Source organism: Phalacrocorax aristotelis, chromosome 2 (assembly GCF_949628215.1).
Source record: "Phalacrocorax aristotelis chromosome 2, bGulAri2.1, whole genome shotgun sequence".
NCBI classification, from domain to species: domain Eukaryota; kingdom Metazoa; phylum Chordata; class Aves; order Suliformes; family Phalacrocoracidae; genus Phalacrocorax; species Phalacrocorax aristotelis.
The window spans coordinates 76,183,730-76,210,913 of NC_134277.1; the positions used below are offsets into that span (position 1 = coordinate 76,183,730).

Here is a 27,184-nt window from a genome sequence, read left to right on the forward strand (position 1 = left end):
GATGTTTCACTAGCTTAATTTCAAATGAAAACAATTACTGTCTAGTGAGGATGTTACCACACAGACATAACACCACCATTAACTATTTTTGACTTCCAGTGTAAATTGAACCATTATGGGGTTTTAAAAATGTCCTCATTAAATTTTAATGATCTGTTTTAAGGGATTTCTTCCCCTTATTAAAATTAAAACCAACTATGCTATACAGCTTTCTCAGAATGTGGTGTGTTACAGATTCAAATAAAACTGTAAATCATAGATAAGTTAATAAAGAGAAACTATCTGCATTATTACAGGTGTGGCTGGTAGCAGTACCTGTTACTAATGTTGCCTAACATTTACCAATAAAAGATGCTGTGTCCTGTTCTGTAAAATGTTGCCAAATACCATCTGACTGAATAAAACTATTCTGAGTTCAAAGGTAGGCACACCTGGTGGTTCCCCCACCCCTTCCGCCCCCCATAATAGGAAAAACATCAAAGAAATGAAGGAAAAATATCAGCTGAAGTGATTCAGCTGATTAAAGAATACATTTAATTTGTATTATTTCCCCCATAAACATCAATAATTTTATTTCCATGAACTCAGGGTTTCCTTATTTTACAGTATTTGAAGTTTTGCATGCAGAGGGCTAGAGAATTTGCCCCAAACTTGCCCAGTTCATAACCTTATATGGACTAAAATGGCAAAAAATATTAAATATTAAAAAATTGTGGTTTACATACACTCAAGAGAGACTTGTGAGACCTTTCCTGTTAAATTTTGTGAAGTTTCACTTTATGCTGAACAAGGTCTATCCTGTGATGGGGCAGTGGTTTCCCTTGAGGCACAGCTGCAGCCTTGAGCAGGCTCTCTGGTGTACTTGCTCCCTGGGTCCAGGCAACCCCACCTCCCTCATGAGCTTCATCTCTTTCTCATGGTCTCATATGCAGTTGCCCCAAGTTAAAACCACCACAGGACCGACTGGAAGGTGGAATAGACCTTTTTTTAAAAAAGTTTGGTTTGTTTACTCCCTGGTGTTATATTGCCACCTGCTAATGAGTAACCACTGTCCTGCAGCATGCACTGACATGGACTGCAATCACGGTATATATACTGCATTATATAGTCTTTCTGCTGGCATCCGTATGTTTTCTTCTGATCCTATCCTAAGTATAGTTCCTAAGCATGGACCCTGTCATAATTTTACTTGTTTTTTTCCACACATTGGCAGGAAGAGCAGAAAATCTAAAATCATAGGAACACATCATGCATTTAAAGTTACTTCTGGAAAGTCCCTTAATTTGGTATTCTGCAAGAAGAACAAGCTGCAAAAGCAGAATTTGTGAGGAGGACTCTTGTAGTTGTATTATTTGAAGAGATACTGCATTCAAGCTACCATGACATAGTAAGTCAGCCTCAGAAATATGACAACAATACATAATTTATCAATCTGGAAACCTTATACTTGAAAGAAGCCTTAGTCTAACCTCTCCATCACTCCAATTGAATTGTAAGACCACCGCTGTAACGAGACCACTTAGAAAACCACCGGGGTGGCCTTGATAATAATACACATATCATTGTTGAGGCACAGGAAACTAAACCAGATGGTTTTGCTGAGGAAAGCACTTTTTTGGTTTTGTAAAGGCTAAAAACACTAATAGGTCAAACACAAAAGTGGTGAAAAAGAAAGCTAAAGGAAAATTTATGTAAATAAGAAAAAAAGCTCTTTACAATTATATTCCCCTGACATAAAAAATGGCTACAAGAAAATAAAGAGGGGGAAATGGTGCTGCAGTTCTGAAATAGATCAGGAGAGTTTTCTGAAAGGAAAAGGTCAAACAGCAACACTTACAGTAGGCGCTGCTGCTGGAAATCAATACCATATGACGTGCATTAGACAGAACACCTACATATTGTAATTAAAACCCTTTCCTTTCCTTATTTTTATGTTTTAAAGATGGAGACCATTCATGTCTATTGCAATAAACTACTTTTTTTCTTGTTCAAACTCTCATTAGCAATCATATCAAACTTAAAGAGAAAAGAGCACATACATGCACCTCTTAAAGTACACGAAATTGAAAAGAGCTTCCACAAAATCATCCATGCACGAACAGAAACATACATACATGCACATACACACACATATATACAGGTGGGGTGTATGTGTGCACACACGTATGTATAAAGCATGTTTGAATTTTCTCACTTATGCTCCAGTCATTTAGAATCACATTATTTACAGACCAGCATTTCAAAAATCATGAAGGACTTGGGTTTCATTTGTTTTTCTTTAATGCAGACATCATCTACATGAGTAAAATTAAGATGATAGTGTGTTACTTTGCTGGGAACTGCAACTATTTCTAATAGTCAAGAAGTCTAATCTAATTCCTAATATGAAAGACATGTATTGTAAGCTCTTTTATTGTGTAGCCTTATTTACCAAAATGTAAGCTTTTATTAGGCATTAAAAAGGAAAACTTTTACTATCACCATTGTTCTAAAATGTTCTGTTTTCATAAGGGAAGGTTTGCCCATATTTTCAAAATCTGAAAGATGATGTTTGAGAATTATACGTACATTTTGCTGTCATCAAATCATTCTCTAACTGAAAGAAAACAGAATTATTTAAGTATCAACTTTTTGTCTGCTTGCATGGGACAATGGAGAAGAAATGTACACTGAGGAGATCTTCACTGTATGCTTATTGTGACAGTTCGTTTTGGTACTGCTCAGAAATAGCCTTGGAGAAAACGTTCAAAGTCTTCAGTCTGACTCCTAAGTTCTTAACTAAAACCAGAGAGTTAAAAGAGTGGTTTCTGAAGTCAGAAGTCAAGCGGGACCACAGGTGCCTTACTGAGCCTAGGGAGCCTAATGGAGCCTACCTGGACAGCAATAAAGAGAGAGAAACAACAATAGAGTGTCATGGGATCCTGTTTGGATTCTGCATGACAGACATGCTGGGGAGATGCCAGTTTTGTGGCCAGTGACACTGTCTACCACCTCATATCACGACTTGAACTCTTTTGTAGGGTTGGAACATTTTGGTTGAGGTGCAACATGCGCAAATAATTTACTAAACCAATGGCATCATGAATTGACTCTGACTATCCACTTATCTATGTCTTTTCCCTATGGACTCAACCAGAGAGAAGACAATCATCTTTACTTCTTCTTGGACCTGCTGTTCCAGCACTTTTGTTGTGTCATGAAGAAGTGGCTCTATTGTAAACACCAGCGCCTGCAGGTCAGTGCTGGGTAAACTTGATAAAGCAATTTGGCAACTTTCATTTGAGATCAGTTATCTGTGCTGTGGCCACCTACATTGGCTGTACTGTATCCTGAGAACTGGATCATTATTTGCATGGATGACGGAACATGCTACCATGGTCAAATGTGACTTCCTTTATCCTGAGTACAACACACCTCCACATGTCCAAAGTACTTACATGAGGAAATCAAAGAATATCTGATAGCGGTAAGTGCGTACTGCCTTTGGGAAGATGTTGCTTTCTCAAAAAGCATTTCAGCATGCTGCTTAGTGCTGCAACTTATAAAAAGGACAACAGATTTTTGAACTATTACAAAGAAACTAAGGTGGAATAGTCATTGTCTCTGATACACACACTTCTTGAAAACATACTGTTTCAGCAAGTACCTGTCACGAATTTTATTAGCATTCAGTAGTTGTTCCAAAGGAGAACATACTTTTCTCCCAAAGCTTCACACAAGCCCTGCTGCTCTCACAATTACTTCACCTAGATGGCAACAATAAGATAATAAATTCAGTAGACCATCACATCGACCAGAGCAGATTTGATGCACTTTTAAGATCGATTTGGCTTAGTAGAGCCATTAATTGTCCTAATTCATGCAAGCTGATGGAAAGAAAAAGTTCTAATTTGGAAATACACAAAATTGAGTACCTGGCTGGCTCAAAAATCTTTATCCTCATACTCAGAGGAGTCCAGTATTGAGGGTTTAAAATTATTTCTTAACTTCTATTAGATGCAATTAACTGTGAGCACAAAAACTAAGCAGTAAGAAGGGAAAAACATTTCTCGTTTCAGTCCATAACAAAAGGGTAATCCTCATTTAAAAGCATGTCTAAGTTCATGAGCCATTCTCATAACTATATGAGGTACTGACAGTTACATAGACAGATATGACTGACTTTCCTTTTGCAACCAACAGTCCTCAACAAAGCAAGACTCTCACAAGCAAATATTCTCCTGGGCTGATGAAAGGATGTGTCAGAAAAAACTTCAAGTCTCATCAGACTACAGTAAAACTTATCTCAAAAGACGACACGTCTTTCACGCCCCAAGAAAACAATAAAACAGAACTAGAAATTCCTTGGCCAACAGTCTTGCTGGCTGAATCCTTTTCTTATGCACAAGAGTAAAGTAAAATTTTAAATAATTCTGTCTGGCAAGTTTTTTTTGTATTTAAACGTACAGACAAACATGGAAGAAGGGATTTCCCACAACAGAAATGGTAGCAGCTGTCTCCAAGGTTCAGTCTCTACCTATTAGAATGGTGAATAGAAGAATCATGAATAAAAGACCAGGTGATGCTGACTGGAGATTTAAATGCAGAAGGCATCACTGTAGATTAGATTTTACTATCTCGATTTCCACATGCGCAAAATGGTTTCAGACAATAAAAATGACTGCATTTTCTTGTGTTTTAATCATAACGTACAAATCAGCACCTGTACAAAATAAAAAAAAAAGTAAGATGGAAAGTCTCCCTTCAAACAATTTCGTAATGTGCTTGGTTGGACTGTACAATAACTTACTATATTACTTATTTATAAACTGTTCCTTTTTGCTTTTTTAACATTATTTAAATATGAATTAATGGAAGCTGATTGCCACATATTTAGAATATCAAGTAGTCCCTGATTTCTCCTTGAATTTAGGCACATTCTTAATTTTAAGCATTTGACTAGACCTATAATTAATTGAATTGGAGCCAATTAGGACCCAATTATGCGTCCTCTGTAATTATTGCTTGAAATATTGCTGGATTGCTACTGAAGGCAAAAAAAAATATTTGCAATCTGTATGAATACTTAAAGACTATTAAAACTGTTACCTTTGACTTGTTTTTTTACTTTTGTAAGATATATATAGATAGGCTTTTCCGCAGCATTCATCAGTTCAGTATTCCTGCTCTCTGCACAACACTGAGGTGTGGGCAGTGCAACTGCAGAAGGCAGCCTGAGCATCAGCTGGTGATAAAGAAGAAACTGAAGGAAAGGAAGAAAAAGCCTCAGCTGTTGAACTCTAATACACACTTGCTCTTTTCCCGGAGTCACTTTCCAACATGACTATGCTCTATTTGTTGGCTTTCCTTTTACATAATTACAAATAAATGTGTCTACTACATCCCCAAGAACAACATTTCAAGGTCTGAGTTGCAGGTATACCTTCATGACTTCATTTACAGTATTTAGCATATAAGAAATTAAAAAAACAACCAACTAGTGATGGATTGATGACCATTTTTTTAATCGTCCAAGTTAAATGTTTCTCGGAATCTATATTTATTTGAAATAAGACTCTTGGGTGAGTGTCTGAGGAAATTTGTATGATGCTTTGCGTTTTATAAATGACATAGAAATGAGTCAGACTGCTAAGGCTTGCTATTGTACTAATATTTAAAAATACCTAGGAGCTGAAAATACCTAGCAGATGGTTTACTAGAACTTTCTGCAACAAATAAAAGGTATCCGTTACCCTCACAAAACAAAACAGCACACAGAAGATTCATATATCAATAGCGCTGATATATTGTTTTTCTTGTTCCCACTCAGTGGCATTGATTGTCATGTCTAATACCATCCCATGAGACTTGTGCTGGATCACAGTAGAGTAAAAATGGAGAAAGGGGGAGTAGAGACAGCAGCAATTTCCGCAAAATTGTTAAGAGTTACTAATATAATTTTAGGATAAAACTAATAATCCATCCTCCTCCTCCCCAGTTTTCAATGCCTGCTTATTTCTATTTTCTTCTCTTCAAACACTGAATGGAAACCTTTCTTTCTAGTGAGTTAAACTTCCTGGTTTTCATTCACCAGCACAATGCCACTGTACCTGATTTTCAGTTCCTGCAGGCAGCAGTTCAAGGCCCAGCTCAAAAACCTCATCAAACATATATTCCAACTGTTCTCCCCTGATATGAACCTATGTTTAAATGTCAAACTTCTGAATCATCTGCTACTAAATCTGACCTCAGCCCACACCTAGCACTGAGCACACGGGCAGCCCTTTCCTTGGTGGGCACCTACATGCTTCAGCGCAGGCACAAGCTTCCATGCTATACTGCATACAGAAGTGTTCACCCAAAACCACAGTGGCAGTCAGACGCATGCATGTGATCAACGCTCAAGAGTCCTGACTTCTGTTTGTGCTTTGTAACCTGCAGACCTCTCCTCTCCAATACATACAGGATATGATCTCTCCACGAAGTCAATGGGAGTTTGGTCATCAACTTCAATGAGATCAGAAATTGACCCATAATGTTTTACAAAACAACAAAAAGGAATGTATTTATGGTTTTATTATTATCCCTAATAAGGAAATAAGGAGAAAGAAAACACAGTACATGGTCTAGTCTATATGCACATGTGTTACTTCTATTAATATCAATGGGATTTAAAAGTACATATGGAGACGATAAGATATATCCCTATGTGTTCAGCCATATGCTTAAGGAAGCTCCCCAAATGCTTGTAAATACGATCATGCTTTCTAACACACTATGTATTTATTTGAACAATGTTAAATCTCTAAGCCCTACTTTCCAGCCCATTAAAGCCTCAAATAATTGTTTATTTCCAGTTTAAAATTACTCTCTTTTTTTAGCCATTAGAAAGCTGCCTGTAACCACATTTCCACAATATTCAGGGAATTAGAGAATTGATAATAACTCTCCCATTATCCGAAGGGGTACCTCTCTGGGAAAAGAAATACTCAAGATGAACTATATTTTAGTGAGGAATTCTTTCCAGAAGATTTTGGGACAGGCCCAAAACGTGTAGCTGTAAGGTCTGGAATGCTACTTACACAACAAACATGTGTTCGTGCTGCAGACCTCGGACAACTACATTCCTTCTGGAGGCCAAAGACCTTGAAAGCTAGTCATTCTTCTGGATAGACTTGTTCTCATTTCCTTTTTGTTTTTAAAGGTTTGAACACAGGACAAGGGTCTGACCCACTAAGCACAAGAGGGTTATTCTGGATTTCCCTTATGGAAGAAGACATCAGAATTCATCCCACAATTTATGATCTGGTGCAAGTTGTCTTGGAATGAGATAGCCAAAGTATTTACGGAATATCCAATGCCTGTTAGCAAATTATGCTCATTATGTTCATGCAACTGATCATTTTATTTGGCTTATCTTTTACTTCTTTTTAGTGGAGAATTGGTAACTGACTTTATGAACACTCTTGAGTATAGTTTTATCCATTAAAAGACATGATTGGGATGGTTTGCTGGATTAACTGCATCAGCTAATGTTGTAGCCATAAATAAACAACAATAGTCATGGAGGCATAGTTTTGACATTCATGGTGCCCTTACCACCTTACATGCAAATGCAGCACAGAACCAAAAGCCAATTTTATTTATATCCAGCTGCCAAAAGTCACCTTCTTCACTTAGGTGATGTAACCCTTTCAATGCCAATGCAATATGGCTGTTTACTTTTTAAATATCATTCAGAACAAAGGATATTGTGGTATTATGATTACGTTTTCTTGCTATTTCTTTTTTGGCCATAAACAAGATTTGAAAGCTCAGCTTTTATTTTACCATTTAATTCTTGATTTACAATAATAATCCCACATCAGACTTTTTCTTACTGAAATACTTCTTACTTTGTAAACAAACAATCATCGTCTTTTTTAAACTACATCAATGAACACTGAGGCCAAATCTGGTTTCCCAGCAAGGAATTATTAAAAGACAGAAATAGAGCAATGACCACAGGAAATCTTTAAGCACCAAAATGGGGACAAAAGTCTCCTGGGGAAAAGATAATATTTCCTACACGGTCATTCATGTCTCCTTGTAATACAATACAGGGGTATTGTTTGTTTGTCTGCTTAAGCAGATGCATAGAATAAAATTAGAAACAAATCCTGACTATGAAAACATTTCAAATACTAGATGCAGGCACATGTGTTGCAATACCTGCCATCGCAACTATGTTATGATGTTTCTTTCTAACATATGACGAGCTAGACGTTTGATCATTAATATATACATCATTCTTGCCTCATTATAATAAAGCCTATGAACGTCTAGCAGGAACTTTGACTTCAGGTTATATTGCATCTTGCTGCAATCTTAACATTGGTCATAACATTTGTCAAAACAATAGGGGAAATACACTAAAATAGATCCACTTTATAGTCAGCCCCCCCGCCCAAGGAATTCAGTCAAGGAATGTAAACCCAAAGATTTATTTTTCTGTTCAGGTCATGCCTGGGGTAGACTGCTGTGTTACTAAATTCCCTAGTGTGAAATCAAGAGCAAGACAAAGTTAACAGGCCTCAATAGGCAAAACCATCTTGAGATAGACCTCCATGGACCATGACCTGAAGTTACAGCAATAGCATTATCCCCACCACAAAGACAAGTCAGAATAAGGTATGTGGCCCACATCTTACCTCAACGTAGTCCCTAGCATGGCCCCAGTCTCTCTTAGCATCCAGATTGCCCAGGCTGAAACAATCCAGCTGTCCGAGGTGAATCTTTGCTACTGATCGGCTAATTTTTCGAGTAACAAAGTTAGCCCCTGGAATAGAAATAAAAGGTAGTATCAGCATAGACACAGTGGCAGATAACTGGCCACAAGAAACAGCTTGTACAGCTCAGCACATGGTACTTTCAGTCTTCATTCACTCCCCTCACACCACCTAGACCCATGCCATCTTTTATCATTTGAGTAGCCTAAGAAGCTTCCAGTGCAAGTGTCACATTAGCTGTACTTTCACAGCCAACATCTTTCTTTGTGGGACTTCTTAAGCATTCCTAATTTGCTGCCTCAGTCTTCAGTCCAGGCATAAAGCCAAAGAAAATAATTTGGAATGTCAGTTCTTAAATGCAAAATGCAAAAGGTTACATAAAGAAGACAGACATCTTAGACCACCCTCAAGTTTTTGTTGCTGTTTTTCTCTTTATATTTTTTAAGGAAGGCATATATCTAAATAAATTAGTTTATTAATAAAAAAAATAGTTGAGGCTATCGAAATACTACATATTCTCCAAAGGACCTTAATGGTTAAATGTGTTCTACTTTTCTAGGTATTTGGGATTCTTTGTCCCTCAGGTTCAGAGAGATCTTGAAGTTGTGATTTCAACTTTATCAGTTGAAGACTGTACATTATTCTATGACATTTCCATATTTTGTTCACTGTATTGCTTTGGAAAATTTGTGTACTCATTTCTGCTCCCTGTAGATTTGCTTTAAATAATATTCGTTTCTAGTTATTTTCATAACTTGATTTTTAGATTATGACAGCTGTGTTTCTAAAATGTGGTTAACAGCCTACTCAAAAGCAGAGGGATTTGAATTTAGATCATGAGTTCAGCCTAAATAAGGCCAATGGCATTTGCACACTAATGAGCCACAAAAATTAAAATTACATGCCTTTTTAATAGCTAAGGAAAAAAATGATTGAGCAGTGACAGATGATACCTTATCCAAATGGAAAGAAGGAAAGTTAGTGAAAATGACTGCACTAGTGAAATGCTCTTAGCAAATTTCAAAAGTCCTAAGTAGTGTAGCTTGTACATTCAATGCATATATGTAGGTTTTTTTCATTACAGAGCTCTGCTCTTGAGATATGCATCTCAATATTTTCTGTCTCCTGTCAAACAAATGATAGCCTCCTGAAAAATTATTAAATAATGTGAAGTGTCTTTTTCAGACTACTGATTTTTCCTGTAAAATCAAGAGCACTACAGTACCTTTTTGTGTCATTTGACTCTGCTAGAAGAAAAAGAAAAAAAAAAAAGAGTGCACCTATAAGAACAATGTGGAATGAAGCAATTAAATAATTCAGACTTTACCACAGGATTAAGATAGAATTTTAATTTTCTGTTAACTGCTGAACCAATTGGAATTCTGGATATTAGCCATTTAGAACATATTATCAGTTTGCGCTTGTTTTTTAAAGGATGAAAATCATATAATTTTCATGTTCCCTGAAAGTGTTCATATGCAAAGGAAGTTTACAAAATAGTGTGATTTGCAAAATTTCAGAAATAAAATATACTGGGAAGTCTTTTATATGCCAATGTTCCTCAAAAATTGGACAAATGAGTCAACTGCAGGATGAAAGCTCAAACCCATCTTCCAGACTGCACGCTGCACACTCAACAGGACAAGTATGATAAACAAGCGCAAACCACAGGACTGACACTGACTCTGCTATTGCAATTTCTGAAAGCAAAGTACTGTGGTTGCCCTGTTCCTGGCTGGATGGGCTTGCAGCTGGAGTGGGGTTCTGCCTTGACAGAAGCCAGTGACAGAGTCTCTTTGGCTTAGTCAGGCTGGCACTTCTCCAAAGATTGTTTCCATTTTTCACATTCACAATGTGCTTTGAGATCTTCACAGAGATTACTACTAATTCATTAAAAATATATTCAAACTATTACACAAACTTATTAGGACTAGCTCTGAAACTTCCTAACCTTCTGCACTGAAATAATTTCAGTTTGCATTATTATTCAGTAAATACAGTTGAAGGAGAAGTTTTTTTCCTATGCTAAAGTATACGGCATTACGTTCCAGACGGCAAATGAGCACTCAGCAAAACCGGCTGCTTTCAACGCCACACTCCCATTTGTAGTAAAAGCACTGAGAGTTGTAGTCATCATCTGCATTAAAGCAAGTTTTACTGTCAACCTACACAACTAATGAACGTCAGCTTCCATTTTGGAGCAACCACTTTCTCAGCATAAAAAAAGAAATGCGTATTAGGTTGTGTGCGTGTGAGAGAGAGAACTTTTATGCTATTGACTTAAAATATATGAAAGAGACTGCATAAGAAAAAGCAGATTCATCTAGCACAACACAGTAAATACTAGTGTTGTCTTCTTGCAGAGTCACTGATAACTGGAGAGAAACAATCTTTGAAGATCTTCTCCAAGCAAAATGAGAATACACCTCAAAAGGCTGGAATTAAGAATTATAGAGCACCACAGTGAAAAATGAAAGCCTTTATTTTCTATAAATAGCCCAGTAAGGTTCAGCAAAAGAATACCAACCCTCTTCTTGGAAGTGCCTCAGCATTTAAGCTGTGGAAGAAAACTATGTCACTGTTCATTCTGAGAAATGTGATAAGACCTTTTTTTCATGCAACCAAGAACTGAATGGCATATGTCAGAAGCATTTAAATGATATGGTTCATAAATAATGCTTAAATACCAATTCTCTTCAAACACAGTATCTTAAAATATCCCATTACACTATATGTTTGATCCCATGCCATTAAATGCACATCATAACTAGAATTTCAGCTGATGCCCACTGGAGTAATACAAAATAGTTAAGGCTATGTCAGCATTTCCATTATAAAGCCCCATCCTAGGGGTTTGCAATCAGGCTGTAAAATCTTGCTTTGGCCTGAAACTTGGCAGATGTGATGCCTCCTTCCTCAGGAATGAGTCTATCTAAAAAGTCTATGAGGAGTGCTACAGACATCTTTATATAACTGAATAAAAAGTACCTTTTGAGACACATCTTCCTCAGGAGGTATTGAGGACTTGCTAATGTTGAACCGACAAGAGCATTTTCCTCCACAGAACGCACAGTTAGTGCCAGCAAGAGTATCAGCAGAGCTGCTGGTGTGTTAACCACTTCACCCTTTATGCTGATTTTCATCGGATCAAGGTGATGAAGCAGCTAAAATGCCACCAGCTATCACAGCTTAATAAGGCCTACTTTATTATGCTATTAACATTACTAATTCCTGTGGAAACATGTTAGTGGTAGCAACAGAAACTAGCTTTGGTTGGTGGGGAAAAGAGATATCTGAGTCCCATATTTGTCTCCTGGCTTTGTACTGCTTCCTCAGTTCAGGGAGGTTTTGTAAAACACGTCTCACTGCTCACACCTAGTATGAATGAATGTGGAGCGTTCAAAACTCTATTAAATGTGTGATGTATTTGGACTTATTTGACCACTTTTTCAAAATGTGGGCGGGTGGCACCGTTCTGGGAGCGTACTATCCTACAGTAACCAAGAGAAGAGTCATTCTTGCTCCCTTGGTAGGGCCAGGCATGCCAGGTAGCTGCCTTGCACAGATATCTATGCAGCGAATACATTCAAATCATGATGAGCCACATTATGTTCTGGTTTGCTCACTACTGACAGCACTGGAATTGCTGTACTGCAACAGCCAAGGTCTGGCCAGACACTGCAAAGGATGCTTTGGTGTGTCCGCACATTTCATCGGTTCCAAACAGCCTTGGTTGAGCTGTGCCTGACAAGTTTTTACATTTTAAAAGAGGTCTTAAACATGAGTTTTCATGATATTAACAGCTCTTTAAGGAGCCCTGGGCATTAGCTTAGATTTGTTTTCAAAACCCAGGCCCTCCCTCTGAGATCATTAGCATTCCGATAGGAACCATAAGGTCTGATTTACAAACCTGATTTATCCTAGATACAATTTTAAGCAAGGATTCCTCATCAAGCAGACCTGATCTGTAAAACATATAACTTGTCAGCAAACCACTATAGGAACAATACTGCAATAAAAAGAAATAGCAGAGGTATAATGCAATATCTTCGGTTCTCCAGCCCAGGCCTGTCGCCCGCTGCACCTCCTGGCTCAGGGTGGAAAGCAGCTTGCGCAGCTCATCCCTCCAGGAGGGACACTGCCTACATCTGGCAAAGATGCAATTTTGAAAGCTGGACACGTCTCTTATTAACACATACTTAGCTATTGCTTTAGGAAGCACATTCTCAATGTGCCTACAGTTCCAAAGCTGGATGCCCCAAGAAAAAAAACACTGTCTCTCTGCATCAGTACCCCATTCCTTTTATCAGCACTGGGGTTTCACCCTTTGTATATTATCAGGAAACTGGCTGCCTGAAGTAGGCGTTTTTCTCTAGAATTTGTGGTTTGTAAGAGGCAGCCAAATGGATGAAGCAGCTTCAAGAGCTACAGTTACAGTAACTGTCTCTTCTCAAGAACCCTAATTTTCCAAGCTCTCAAGGCTACATACAAAACTTAACAGATGAAAAAATTGGGGTCTTAAGAAGACTACTATCCCTGTATAACACTAGTTGCTTCATGCACAAGAAAAATCAATCGTTAATCCGAGTAATATCCTAGAATAACAGTCAATCTGATAGCATTTAATAGCAATAGTTATCAGCTGAGATGCAGTCCTAGCACAGTCTATCAAGTTCAAGTTGCCATAACATTTTTTTTTCTTAATTTTGCATAAAATATGATAAAAAGGTTTCTGTCTCTAAAAATGCTGGCAAAAAAAAAAGAAAAAAAGGGTGGTTATTTTTTTTCTCCAGGTTTCTACAGTTGTGGCATAGGTTCTAGTGAAAGCCTAACATGTTCAAACACATTGTGTACACAGTGCTTCTACTAACCTAAAGGAACGTACTTCTTTTAACATATATGTGTTGTAAAGGATACATTTAATGAGATCATTAAAATGTTTTGATTGCCTGAAAATCCACACTGCTGATAATTTCTATTCTATGAGAAGCTTTTCCATTTTTGTAACAAGATGAAATTAAAAAAAACAAAGCAACACCCAGATTTTCTAAGAAAAGAAGTCCAGAGTCTCCTTTAGCTTATACTGATGAAAATCAATAACAGTTATTTAGAAGTCGAGTTATGTCAGTGTAAACCAGATGAAAAATCAAGTTACAGATCTTTAATTTAACCTTCTGTAGTTTGTATTTAAGTGGAATTTTCAACTGTATCTTGATTGAAGCAACTGATACAGTACCGCACTTTGGTAAAACTAGGTAAGCAGTTACTTAGTATATGTTAAACACTCATGCATTTTAATTGTGAATCCATTTGCAAATGAAAATAACAAATTGTTCTTCTCACAACCATAATTATACAAAGTAGAAACATCACTGTTTGGAAACAAAGGAAAAATCACTGTTAAAAGTAATTTTTTGCTTCCCAGCTCTTCATAATATCCTGCAAATTTTACACAGCAAGTACAGCTACATTTGGATGAGCTTGACAGAAAGTCCACAATCAGATTTTTGCAAAATGAAATATATATGAAATAAGGGTGATATGATTCATAAGCAACTCATTGGAAAGTCATGCACTGCATGGGAAACATCTTCCTGACCTGAGCAATAAATCATTTTATTTCCTGAAACATGAGATATAGTGCTTTAATCCTTATATTTTAATCCTGTACAGCATAGCTGGAAATACTTTGCTTCATCATAATATTTCCAACCTCTTTCTCTCTCCTTTAAAATTGTAATAGTGCAATAGTGGGTTTCTCAGATTTTTGATGTATTTGCAATGTTTTTCAAACATTTTCAGTTTACATACCCCCAACTATTTTCCAACAGACACAAGATCTCTAAACAGGAAAGATAAAACTACTGAGAGTAGGCTTGTTTCTAAAGGTTATTCTTCATCAATTCCAGGGGAAATAATCATGTAACAATAAAATCCACAAGTCACAGATTGAAAACAACGGTCCAATAACACGAGGATAAAATTGTCCCTCCTTATCAAGTGATCCTCATTTGGTATTACTTTAAAATGTGTGATTTCAACAAAATGAAGTGGTACTAATTCCTTTAAGTATCGCTAACAAAGACATTAATTGGCATATCAATGGAATTATTTCCTTTCATAACGTATTTGACCCACATTTTGAACTTTCCAATGCTAAAAGTAAAATGTGCTACATCTGCTTGGTCCCATTTTCCATTTGCACCACACTTTTCAATGGAATTCCTTGGTAATGGAAAACATACTATTACCTGTATTTTTAAAATGAGGAAATTTTGGCAGAAAGGTAAAGGTGCGCAGAGGTAGGAAGCATGAGCAGCGGGAGGGCAGCACACTGGTGGGGGCTGATGCTCTTCAACCCAAGAGCACCTCTGCCTCCGACATCCACTTGCACACTGAGAACATTTGGACAGCTGAGGGCAACAGGAGTTCATATGAACTAGGCATGGAGGGAACAAAACTTAATTATTTTTATAATCTGAGGGGAAAACAAGAGTGACAGACAATCTTGTGAGGAATTGCAGGATTGGGAGGAAATGCAGAAAGCAGGGAGACTTTTCTTTTTCCCAGTGGATGGAAAGATAGCATGAAGCTTAACTGGAGGGACAACTAGTAAGCCTCATAAAAGAGGTGCATGGAAGTAGGATGAGAGACCTATCAACCACCACCAGAGGATGAGAATCAGAGGTGACCTTTGTCACCGCACAGCGCGCCACGCTCCCCTGTGATTTAGTGGAGCTAACCCTCCACCGGGGATCTGTCAACAGGGCTTTAAACTCTTCACGACTGTTTTGCATACAAACAGATATAGGTTTCCACCTCCCAAAGAACAATGACAGCATGATTTCTATGACTACGCAGCAGCAGTTCTCTAAAGTGACTATGAAAAAATGACTTTTAATTAGCAGACAATATGCATGTGTAATGTGTAACACAAAGCTATTAGGTTTCACATTCAGAATGCCCTTATTAAGGACTAATTACACATCTCAGATCTATCATATGGGTTTGTTAAAAGGACAGGGTGACATACCAGCAATAACTGCTGGGCAAAAGTTGCTATTTTAGTATATTTCCTCCATACCATTTTTCTTAAATTAAAATATTTTCCCCTCAGGAACTGTACACTGAACAGGAAAAGGTGAGACATCAAAGATTCTTATAAAGGAAAAAACCAAACATTAATACTGAAAACAATATGTAAAAGTGTTATTCCTGTTCCCAAGTTTATGCTGTTAATGGCACTTACATAAACAGAGCAGTGTTTCGCTTACAGAAAACTTAACCTTTTGCTCCAAACTATTCACTTTGATTTCTTAATCGCAGTTCATACACACTACATTTTAAAACAAAAGTAAATGTCTTTAGCCACTCTGATTTGTTAACACTCATTTAAGCTGTTTTTTTAAAATTACACAACTAATGTTATTGAATTAAACCTCTCATTTAAGCTGTCACAGAATTAGACAAGCCCTTGCATGTACGAGCTATGGGTAAGCATGAGTGTGCTTGCTCATCAGCACAGACTCTTTATATTGTTTAAGCGCATGTAAACAATTGGAGTTAAGTACTTGCTTTGCTGAATTGGTGTTACAATAGCTAGAAATGTATGCAGCCAAAAGGAAAATCCAGTGTTGCACAAAATGGAAATACCATGCCATCTAAGGCAACTTGCACAAAATAAAGGATTTTAACTTATCTTATTAAATATCAATTAAAGTTCAGACATCTGTGCCCTTAAATTTAACACCCCTTTCTTTTTCTCCATCCTTCCCCTCCTCCATCCTCTCAGCAACCAGTAGCACATCAAAAAAGGTGCTGTTTGATGGTTCAAGCTGAGACATTCAGCCTTTACCCTAGCACTCCCTTGAGATGAAGCAGGCAAGGCTTTTAATCTTACCTGGTGACACATGACTGACTAATACAGTTTCTTGGACCTTCTGACCTCTGAGGGACTAAGTCTGGTTGGTCTCTCAGTCTCTCCAGATGGCTGGGACATCAGCTTGTGGTGGGTCATGGTATAATCAAAGTTTTGCACAGGTCTTCCGTGTTAGTACTAACTTTTAATGTGCACATTTCTGAGTATAAAATGTGTCATTTCACTTCAAGTCAGGGGTAAAAAGAACTTTCATTTACTTCTACTGAAGGCAAAAGAGTGTAATAAGAGCTAGCCTTAACACCAGTCACAGTGGCATACAACTTTGCTGAGTCAGTGCTGATGTATTTTCTTGGAGAGAGAAAAATGGTCTAGCTACAGCCAAACAACTTACTTGAAACTTTGCCTCCCACACAAACTAATAAGCAGTCCTAGACGGGTTTGACACTTATACAGTATAACTCAAGATGTTCCTAAATCCACGTACCTCCCTTCTGAGCTTTGTTGCTCAACTGTTTTTCTCTTAGGACTTTCTTCTGGTTAGCTTTGCAGCAGTGGTAGCCCTCAAGGCACCCTTTAGGCCCTCAATACATCTTTTGTTAAATGTGTTCATTTTTGCCCTTTGCTATAGGAGTCCTGGAGCCACCAAGAGGGGGTCCTGAAACACAGGTGAACTGTATTTCCAGGGAGCTGGAAAGAGTCTTGGGCAAAGAGCTCATTGAGAAGTAACAAGGTGGGGACTAGTAGAGAGCTGGAGGGAGGAAAAAAAAAGAAATCTCAGCTTCTGCAGATACAGGAGGCACAAATTTTTCTAGTACTTGAATAAGGCACATAAAACACAAAGCACTACATTTCCTGCCATCTTCTGTGTTATGAATATTAGATTCTCAGCTAGGATGTGGTAAGAAGTGCTCCATCTCCAACACCAGTGATGATCCCAACAATTCAATGTACAAATCGTCAGTTGCGATGGTATGCAATTACCACTTTGAGGACAAATTATTCCAGCTACAGGCGTCCCTTCAGACTCATAATAGACTAATCAAGTAAACGCATGGCTCCGACAGAGAGTCAAAAAAAATCTTCACAGTGTGCGCTATGCCGTGCAGTCAAGCTGGTGTGTGACCAGTACGAGATTGGCTCATGGAGCTTTCAGCCCACTTTACGTGCCCCAGCTGACCCCATTTCCCAAGCTCTGCTTCTGCACAAGGACAAGTGGGGCTGCTGAGGACAGAACAGTGCAACACTGGACGTCATTATCTTGGATAAAAACAAAGAGACAACCCTCAAATGTAGTATGTTACGCTCAAGCTTGTTTCAAGGGGGTTTGTTGTTAATCATGTGTGTGGGGAAAAAAAAAAAACAACCCTGAGGTAAAGCCCCAGCCCTAAGAGCTGAGGAAGAGCATAGGAGGTAAGGGCAGAGACAAGCTGACAATACACCAGGAAGACTGCAAGCCAACAAAGACAGCATATCCCTTCTGCTCCTGAAAGACTTGGACATGTTTGGCCTAGCTATGTTGACCTCCTGTATTCACAGAGCCAATAAAAACATTATTTCACCTAGCTGTAGTTACTGCCGGTTGCTTAAACTTCCCGTAAAAAGTTATGTCCTTATTTCAGAGCAGGCTGTGATCACTCTCGGGGGACCCTGAAGTTAAGCAAGGGTGCTACGGCTTCCACGCCTAAACCCTGAACTGGAAATGCCACCAGGCAGGGTGGCAGCTCTCCCACAGGCAGAAAAGATACATCAGGACGTTGCATAAAAGCCATTGCTGAGAGCAAAACACCCTCTGGGACAAACCCTGGCCATGTTGCTAATTTTCACTTTAAAATGAAAAAGGCACTAGAGCAAAGAAACAGTCACTGTTATTTACTAAGAAAATCACTTGAACACAGGAAAACAGTAAAATTATAGCAGCTTTTTGATATGTACATACATTTCACTGAATATTCCCTTTTTCTAATGTTGCCACTGAAAATGAATCCCACCCCTGCATTCTTTCCATGTGGGAATAGTGTTTCTCTAGTGTAATTAATAAATTAAATAAAAATAAATATGCAGCTATAAATACAGAGAAGTCAGTTTTCTGGCAAGATAGATTGGTGCAGTTTTATTGAAGTCAGATTACTCAAGTTTACAGAATAGAATCTGAACTTAAAGATTCCACCATTAACACATCCAATCACCACAAAAGTTTTGCATAAGAAAATGTGAAATAAAACATTTGGAAAGCGATTAAATGGCAGAACCCAAAGCGTCTAAATAAAATGTCTGTTTACCACCATTCAACTTGTCATGCTCACTACTGTTCTAATGTCAGCATTTTTAAGAACATTTCTTCCTTTGTGGACTCCTGAAATTCATTGTTATCCTGTTTTTGTGATATTTCCCATTTAAGTTAGTTTACACTTCCTCTAGGAACAGAAGAGGCAGTCAGATCACCTGCTGTTCTGAGATGCCTACAATACTTGAGCACAATGGGGTGAAACCAGGACAGAAAGTTAGCCCAATTCTGTATTTCCTGGCTTTGTATTCTTAGTGGGACCTTTCACATAATTTTAATATCCCCATAGGTAGCTGTGCATGCTCTCAGAAAAACACACATGCACATACACACACTCTGTACACACTCAGTGAGAAAGCTGTAACTTCTAGCACTGAAAGTTAGGATTATGTGTCCTACTGTTGTTTTTGCATGTACAATGATACAGTTTCACAAAAATCCTCTAGATTAATTATATGTTATAACTTTTTTTTTCCCTAATAGGATTGCCCCCTGCACATAGAATAGACTTGCTCTGAGAGCAGAAACTGCTGCCTTTTGTGAAGTGAAGCAGGTAGGGGTCCTATGGAGCCTGAAGCTAAGCAAAGATAAAGACCTGCAGAAAAAGAAATGATGGATTCGCAGTTCAGTCTGATTAATGCTGCTTTGGAAAAATGACTACAAGCCTGGTTTCTTCTGCAAATTCTGAAAAGGTGCTTAGAAAGTCACTTAAATCAAGGTTCTCGTTTAGTCACTGCTGCATATTCCTCTGTGTGCTTGACTACCAAGCCCTCAGATGCAAACAGATGGGAGTTTTATTCTGAACATCAACCAATCAATTGATCAATGCAGACTATATTTTTCCATGATTTAGTTTCTCACCCCAAAAATAGAGATAAAATGCCAACGTTTTACAGAAATTTGAGGAAGTATCTTGATATTTATGAAACAGTGACAGAGAAGTACCCTGGAAGAGTCAAAAAGGGAGGAAATCATTCTCAGTGCAAGGCTTGAAGAGTGGCCATGAAAGGGGCACAGTAAATCTGCCATCAAAGAACTCCTTCCTTGCTCTCTGCCCCCCAGAGATCGAACACCCTGTTGCTCAGGTCAGAACTCTCCATTCTTTGCAAGGAATAAGGAAGGGGGAGCCTGTGGGGTGAAAAGGCAGAAGTGCAAACAAGGGCTTCATCAGAACACATTGGCAAAAGTTTGAGTTAAGTTTGTGGAGGCGCCCGTCATTCAGTGATTACACAATTTTTGAGCTAATCAAGTTTGCAATGTTCCTTTTTTTCTCCTTTCATAGTTTTCAGGATGTATTTATATTTACCTCATTTCTTATGCCCACTCTAATGCCTTCGGATGGTGAGGAAGACTGTAACTGATGTGGCCACAGAATTTTTAAATTTCCTGCTGCAGTTTAGAACCCACTTCCAAAACTGGATGAAACTGAATTTTAAATAGTTTCCCAATGCACACGGAGGAGTTCATCTCTCAAAGGGCAGTTTATCGAGAGGCTCAAGGAGCAGGGAGGGAAATCACTGAAATTTAACCCTGAACCCCATGTGAACCCAGGGATTGGGACTGCATATTTTCCACTGTCCTGCCATCTGCTGCTTCACTGCACATGGTAATCTTTGGCAACCCCACTGAGAGCTGCCTGGGCTATGGCTCTGTTCAGACAGGGTGTAGAAAGAAAAGACACTGAGAATGTCATGGCTGGCTGACCAGACTACTGAGATCAGAGAGATTATGCCTCATTTGCTCACCAAGCCCTGCCAAAAGCAACACCATTTAACTGCAGGTACTCAAAACCCAACAGGCATGTTTAAAGGAATTCTAGGCTTAAAAAGAGGACCATTCATAATGTGCATTTGTTGGGGATACTGTAGCTACCACCTTTTGGCAATTATTCATGAGAGTTTTAGAAGAAAGTTTACAGTGCCCAGCGTTTCAGATACGAGTGATATCTCACAGAAAGTATCACACCTGATTTACAGGACGCAGGGACTCAAGGCAGGAATAAACAAGAGGGACCTAATAGCCTAGCAAGCAGAGATAAACAGAGAAAAAACATAGCTGTTATTTTAAAACAGCTACAGTCTGTTTCTCTCCCAGCTGTGAAATGCTGCGCAGTATGGGAGTGTGAGGGTTTGGTACTTATATGCATAACCTTCATATGTCATTTCATGACAAGGGACCTCCCTTGAGCTGGAGCCAAATCTACATTTGTTCCCCAGAGCACCCCCATAGGCTCCAGATGCAGCAGGCGAAGAATCAGCTCTCAAAATGTTTCCTCTGACCACCCTCTTCTGAATGTGGCCCCAACCCTTTCAGTGATAAAGTACCAAACGTTTACCCACGGAATTTATTGACTATTTCAGGATGATGACTGTAATAGCTAAGGAATATTTCAGAAGTGTGATGGAGCTGCTAAGGGATATTTCTAAGGGTGTTAAACCTGCAAGAAAATTACTGTAGGATGCAGAGTTACTGCAGGATTTTGAATCATGTCATGCTGACACTAACTGTCTGTTATTAACATATCTCCCTCATCCTCCCTGCTTCTGCCAGAAGTACTAGAAATGAAAATGTAATTGTATGTGCGTATACAACAACATCTTGGACATTTCTTCACCCAAATACTGGTCTTGGAAATGACAGTGCCTTCTCTCATGTCTGCTTGGGAAAACAAAGGCACTTCAGTAAGATAAGCTTCTCCAGGGTCTGCAGAACTGTGGTTGGCAGACATCACGGTTGACAAATGTTCTTCTAACTGCAAAGGGACACTACAGAATTGTCCTCTGACATGGAATAGACACTCGCTGTCATCCTTTCTTCTTCCCTGCTGCTCTACTGCCTCCACTCTGTCTGCCTCACAGGGAGATTGGAAACGAGACAGAAAAAGCCATGTAGGAAGGAGGAACAGGCATCTTTCTCCCAGCTACAGCTGTGTTGGAGCCAACAGGCTCCGTTGTTTTGATGATTCCAGGACCCTCACATCTCATCTCATCCCTGCTTGACAGAGGTGGGAATGACCTGCAGACTTACAGAGGGAGCTTCTGAAATCCTTAAGCCATTCCCACCTAGAAATGGCCCTTCTCTCTGAGAGCTGGAGTCAAATAACCTCAACCCCAACTTCTCATTAGTAGGTTCTGCACCCAGGTAACCCTTGTGGCTTGCAAGGGAGTTTTGCTAGTGCTGAGCTTTGTAAACAAAAGGCAAGGCAGGAGCAACGTGTTAAAATCGGTAACACAAAGATCAAACATGTTTTCCATGGTATTTTTCTTCTGACACAAATGCATAGGTTGAAAAGAGTAGGTTTGAAGAAAAAGCTACTGATTAACATTTCAGTTTAAACTGCTGCTCTGCTGCTAAGTTCCACTGAATCAGAGCTCTCCTTGATTCATAATCTCAGTGACAGCCACGAAGCTGGGCAGAGCCACTTCATAAAGTGTACTAAATGAAGCAACTTTTAATAATAACAAGGACTGGCAGGTAGCCATGTTAGAGGAGGAAAGACCTAGTAGGAATGTCCTGCAGCATAAAAGTCTCTGTTGTTCTCATTACTGCAAAGGAAGAAAATCTCTTTAAACGCTTTTAATTCAAATGATCATTTGACAGAAACAACAGACAAGACAAATGGCTGTAAAACAAGGCAATTGGATTTCCTACCGCTACAATATCTTACTTGGCTCCCATGACACAATTTCTCTGTTATTCTGCCTTGCCATGGTAAAGTAAACTTACAGGCTACCCAGAAAACAGATGAGTGTAATCAGTCCTTTATAAATTATATCCCTTCACTCAAGGAAAGCAAATAACTTTGCCTGCTCTATAATAACTGTTTCTAATACTTCATTTATTCTTTAAATTGTTTATAAAACACTTCAAGAGAGGTCAAGACGAGAGGGCAACAATAATTGGAGATTAAGGAGACTCTCTAAGTATTTTGCGCCTGTGAGTAAACACTCTGGCAATTGTTATGATACAAGATAGATCTACTAAAAAAGAAAACCAGTTTATTTATTATTTTCTTGAACATACATATTATTTCATCTGAGAGAGAGTCCTCATCTCTTCCACAACTATTTCAGTTAAAATTAAAGCAGCTGTAGGGTTGCCTGATGTCATGTGATAGACAAATAACAATAGATTTAACCTGTGGAAGAAACCTAAAAGAACAATGGGCCGAGGGTAACTGATCTTCTTGTGGAGTTTTCTCCAAGTGTCTTGAGGAAGTCCTCCTCAGAGACAGATGTGTTAAAGCCCACAGAGTCAGGAGTAGGCAGAACTTAGCCCAAAGGACAGGGATGTGAATTTCAATGCCGGACTGGTGTCTTTGGGTGGCATTTCAAAGAGGTTTCAAACAAAAGGGGCCATCATGTTCTTTTGCGGTCCCCATGGCACGGTTCTGCCCACTCTGGTTTTTGTTCTTCCTATGACCACACACCGCGCTAGCAGCGGTCATGGCACTGTTCTGGGAAAGGGAATGGTATAAACTCTGCAACATCATCTCTCGAGCTGCCAAGTGTCACAACCGTGCAGATGCCGAATGAAGATGAACTGAGACACATCAGTTAACACCAATCAATATCGTCCATGCTTTGGAAGTACATATGGATAAAATTATATTAAATCTTTAAACCCTCAACCCATTGGTTTCTTTTAAAATAGTTAAAATGTAGCACATCAGGAAAAAAACATGCTGCTTAGTCATGTTTCTGCATAGCCCAGAAGAGGTTGCTAATGAAACCACTCGTGTCTCCTAACATCGCACCCGCCAGTCAAAAAGGAAACGCAAATCAAGTTGCTGAAAAAGAAAAAACATCCAAATTCTGTGTAATTACGTAAAAATGATAAACTGAAACATGACAAAAATATTTGATGAGGGATTTCAAAGTAGCCAGGGCTACAGGCATATCGGTGTACTAAAATGAAGTGAAATTCTTAAGTTATTTTCAAGACTTTCAATGGAATTCTGTAAACAGTATTTTGTTCATGACAAAGTACACTCTTTACCCATCTTATATGACAAGGTTCTAAAAATGCAGGTTCATAATTCAGATTTTATATTGCCCCCTCTTCCTTTTTTTTTTTAAATACCCATGTTTCTTTGATCTTCTCAAGGGTAATGTTGTGTGGATATAGACACAAACACAACCTCTCTTGAAAGTACTTCAGCCTAGTACCAAATGAATACACATTATTCCCACAATTTATTTTAAACCCAGTAAAATCTTTCTCCTTGAGCCCACGTATCCCTTGGCACTACGTATTCGTCAAACACTGCAGTACTGTCCAGGGCACATGTCAGCCAGGGGCATATTACAACCCAAAAAAGCAGCTTACCTAAGTAGAGTGAGGTGCATAATATAACCAAGCAGCACCAAATTATGAAAAAGCTGTTTGGATTTTTTTTTTACCCGCCTTTTGTTTTTTTTTCCTAAAATGGGAACTGAATGACAACTGTTACTTGAACCAAAGTCTTTGTTGAACCTAATCCAGAACTGAACCAAGAAGAAAGTATCTGATCATTGGATCAGAATAACTGTTTAACAGAGAACTTCCCAGAGGAAGATCCCCTATCACATAGCTTCACATTTCAAAATTCTATATTTTTTAGGTTGAACTGATTCAGAAATAGCAAGGCAGATAAATAATCATTGATCTGCCCAAACTGAACTGACTTGAGTCAGAGTCAAAGAAAAATCAGATCTGAACCAAACCATTTACTGGCTCTTTGTGCTGTTTTACTTGTTTATTTAATCATTGGTATTTTTCAAGCATCACAAGCCCATGCTCTTGTACTACAAGAAACACATTTTTTTCTTTCATTTTAAAATGTATTACATTAAAATTAAATTGTGTTTCCCACAAACATTATTTTAGAGTTGAAGGGAAATGAGGCTAAGCAAACATTTCCAGGTAGCTGCCGCCTACATCATTACATAGCTAACTAGTTCTGCTTTTAGAAGTATGGAATTATCAGGTCCTCTTAAAACCATTAATATTATGCTTCTGTATGGAAAGTCTTCTGTAAAGTGTTCACCTTTTCAATACGTAAGCCTCCCAGCGCTTTGAAAAATCTGAATGCTCTTCTCATTAAACAGCAGGCTTGAAAATCTGATTGATGCAACCGAGCTATTATTCACTTACGAGTAATAACTTTCTTTATAAAATCAATAGAACCAGACTTAGAGTCAGAGCCTGTAAGCAACAAGATACCTCTGTAAGTATTTGTAGGGTCATGGCTATAATACTTTCTGTAATAAAAGACAGAAACATTCAAAAAGAACTTTCTGCATCATGTGGCTGCATAAGCACTTCTTTCCAGATAGGCTACAGAATAATAAGAGGCATTTCCCTTAATCCATTGAGGATTAATGTTCTGATTTTTTCCCTCTTAGTACTCTAGAGGAAAAGCATATTTTAAAAAGTGTTAAATCTTTCAGAATTTTTTTGTTCAATACCAAGCCTTTATTATTAAATATTAAGCTACCTGATTTTAACCAGTAGAAACAACATGAAGTTTGAATGAACCCTCATGTCCATTATCAACTTAGACAATTTTGATTTATTCTGGTTTTAAAGCAAATGCTACTGACCTTACTCTTTCATCAGACTTTCATGGACAGGCAGCTATTTTCAAGCATCGTCCACACACTCACACACATGAAAAATTTTGGAAAAAATGAATTCACATTCCCTGATGACTCTGTGGGTTTCTTCATGGGTGTTGATGCCTGGCTATCATTGTCTATAAATGTGACAGCAAACGAGATGATATCACCACACCACCAAACCCACAAGGAACCTGTAGAACCAAAGTGACAGGAGAAACTTAACTTACTTGCAAGTAGACCAAAGTTGTGCAATAACTGCGGCACACTAATGAACTCAAAGCCAGAATTGCTTCATCCCATAATTTCAAAACAAAGAGCTTATTTTTTTCCTTTAAGTGCAGTTTAAGATTATGATACTTTTCTTAAGAAAGGCATCATTATAAACACAGGCAAATATTTAAAAATGACCTGTTATTTATCGGTTACTTTTCTGACACCATTTTGGCAATAGGTCTTGGATTCACCAGCACAAGAAAAACTGTTGCCAGTTCTTTAGTAACACCAGCACTTCAGAACTAGGCAGAAAAGGTAGCATTTGCCTACTGTTGTTACACGAAATCAAGCTTTCAAGTTCCCAGTCTGAGTTAATGTTGCACCAATCTTGCTCCGTTTTTCTTAAATATTGCATGGTCTGTGGGGACCATTAAATACACTAAAAGTAGAAGAATTGTATGTGTGCTATGCTTTTTGTGTGTGTGTGAAACACAAGCAGGTTTAAACAAAAATGCCTATTATTTGTACTACATGCTCAGTTTACGGACTAATGGATTCATTCACAGTAGAATCCTCACCTGAAGATGCAAACAAAAAATAAGCTAGCTGGTGTCCACTGCATATGATTTAAGGAAATGGACTTGAGACTATGAGAACATTAAAACTATTAGAAAACAGAGTATCTGAAACATGAAGAACACTGCAAATAGAAACCATGACGAAGAACACAGCAAGGACTGCAATGCTAGACCATCCTGAGCTGAAGGCAGAGACACTCTCCTGAATGTGAGATCGCTGGCATTTCTATGAGGACATACCAAATATAAAGGAGACGCACGGAGCCACCTTCTAGCCCAGATCCATGACAAGCACATATAATTTTCACCAAAAGTCAGATGATCCAAATCACTGCCTGGAAATCGCAGCATATCTGGACAGGTTATGGCCCAGGACACACAGTGGCACACCATTCTGCTACTCATAAAAGAAGCATCATGTACACTGTCTAGTTTTAGACCTTACAGGGGGCAGAGGTTTGTCCATAATACCTGAATGAGCACCCCAATAGAGCACGACAACAAATGACACTACTAGCACCAGCCTACCCCATCCCCCTATTAAAGAAGGGACAGATCACTTCTGCCATCTCCTACTTTCCCTACAACATACCTACAGAATATCAAAAATCAAAGCAAGGATTTGAGAAAGGGAAGTCACATTCCTGCTAAAAAACACATGTTAAGATTAGCAATTACTGGCCTAATTTTCAATGACAGGTGCATGCAATATTTACGCAAGCAAACAGCATACAAAAAAGGAGTATTTTCAAACTCAAATGCCTGGTATGGCCACAGGATTGGCTTTGCTCAAGATTCAATGGCATTTCAGCATAAATGCTTAAATAGTAGTATATTACTGCTACCATCCCTAACCAACAAAATGCATAAGACCAGGCATA

General features: G+C 38.4%; 1 protein-coding gene across 3 annotated transcripts in view; it reads right to left on the reverse strand.

The window, feature by feature from the left end:
• The window catches only part of GMDS (GDP-mannose 4,6-dehydratase), a 423,518-nt gene that overhangs the window by 217,547 nt on the left and 178,787 nt on the right, over positions 1 to 27,184 (reverse strand). For all 3 annotated transcript variants that reach the window (XM_075084163.1, XM_075084161.1, XM_075084162.1), the window contains one exon: positions 8,670 to 8,797. In XM_075084163.1, coding sequence (XP_074940264.1) covers positions 8,670 to 8,797 — 128 coding nt within the window. The remainder of the gene's footprint in view (positions 1 to 8,669; positions 8,798 to 27,184) is intronic.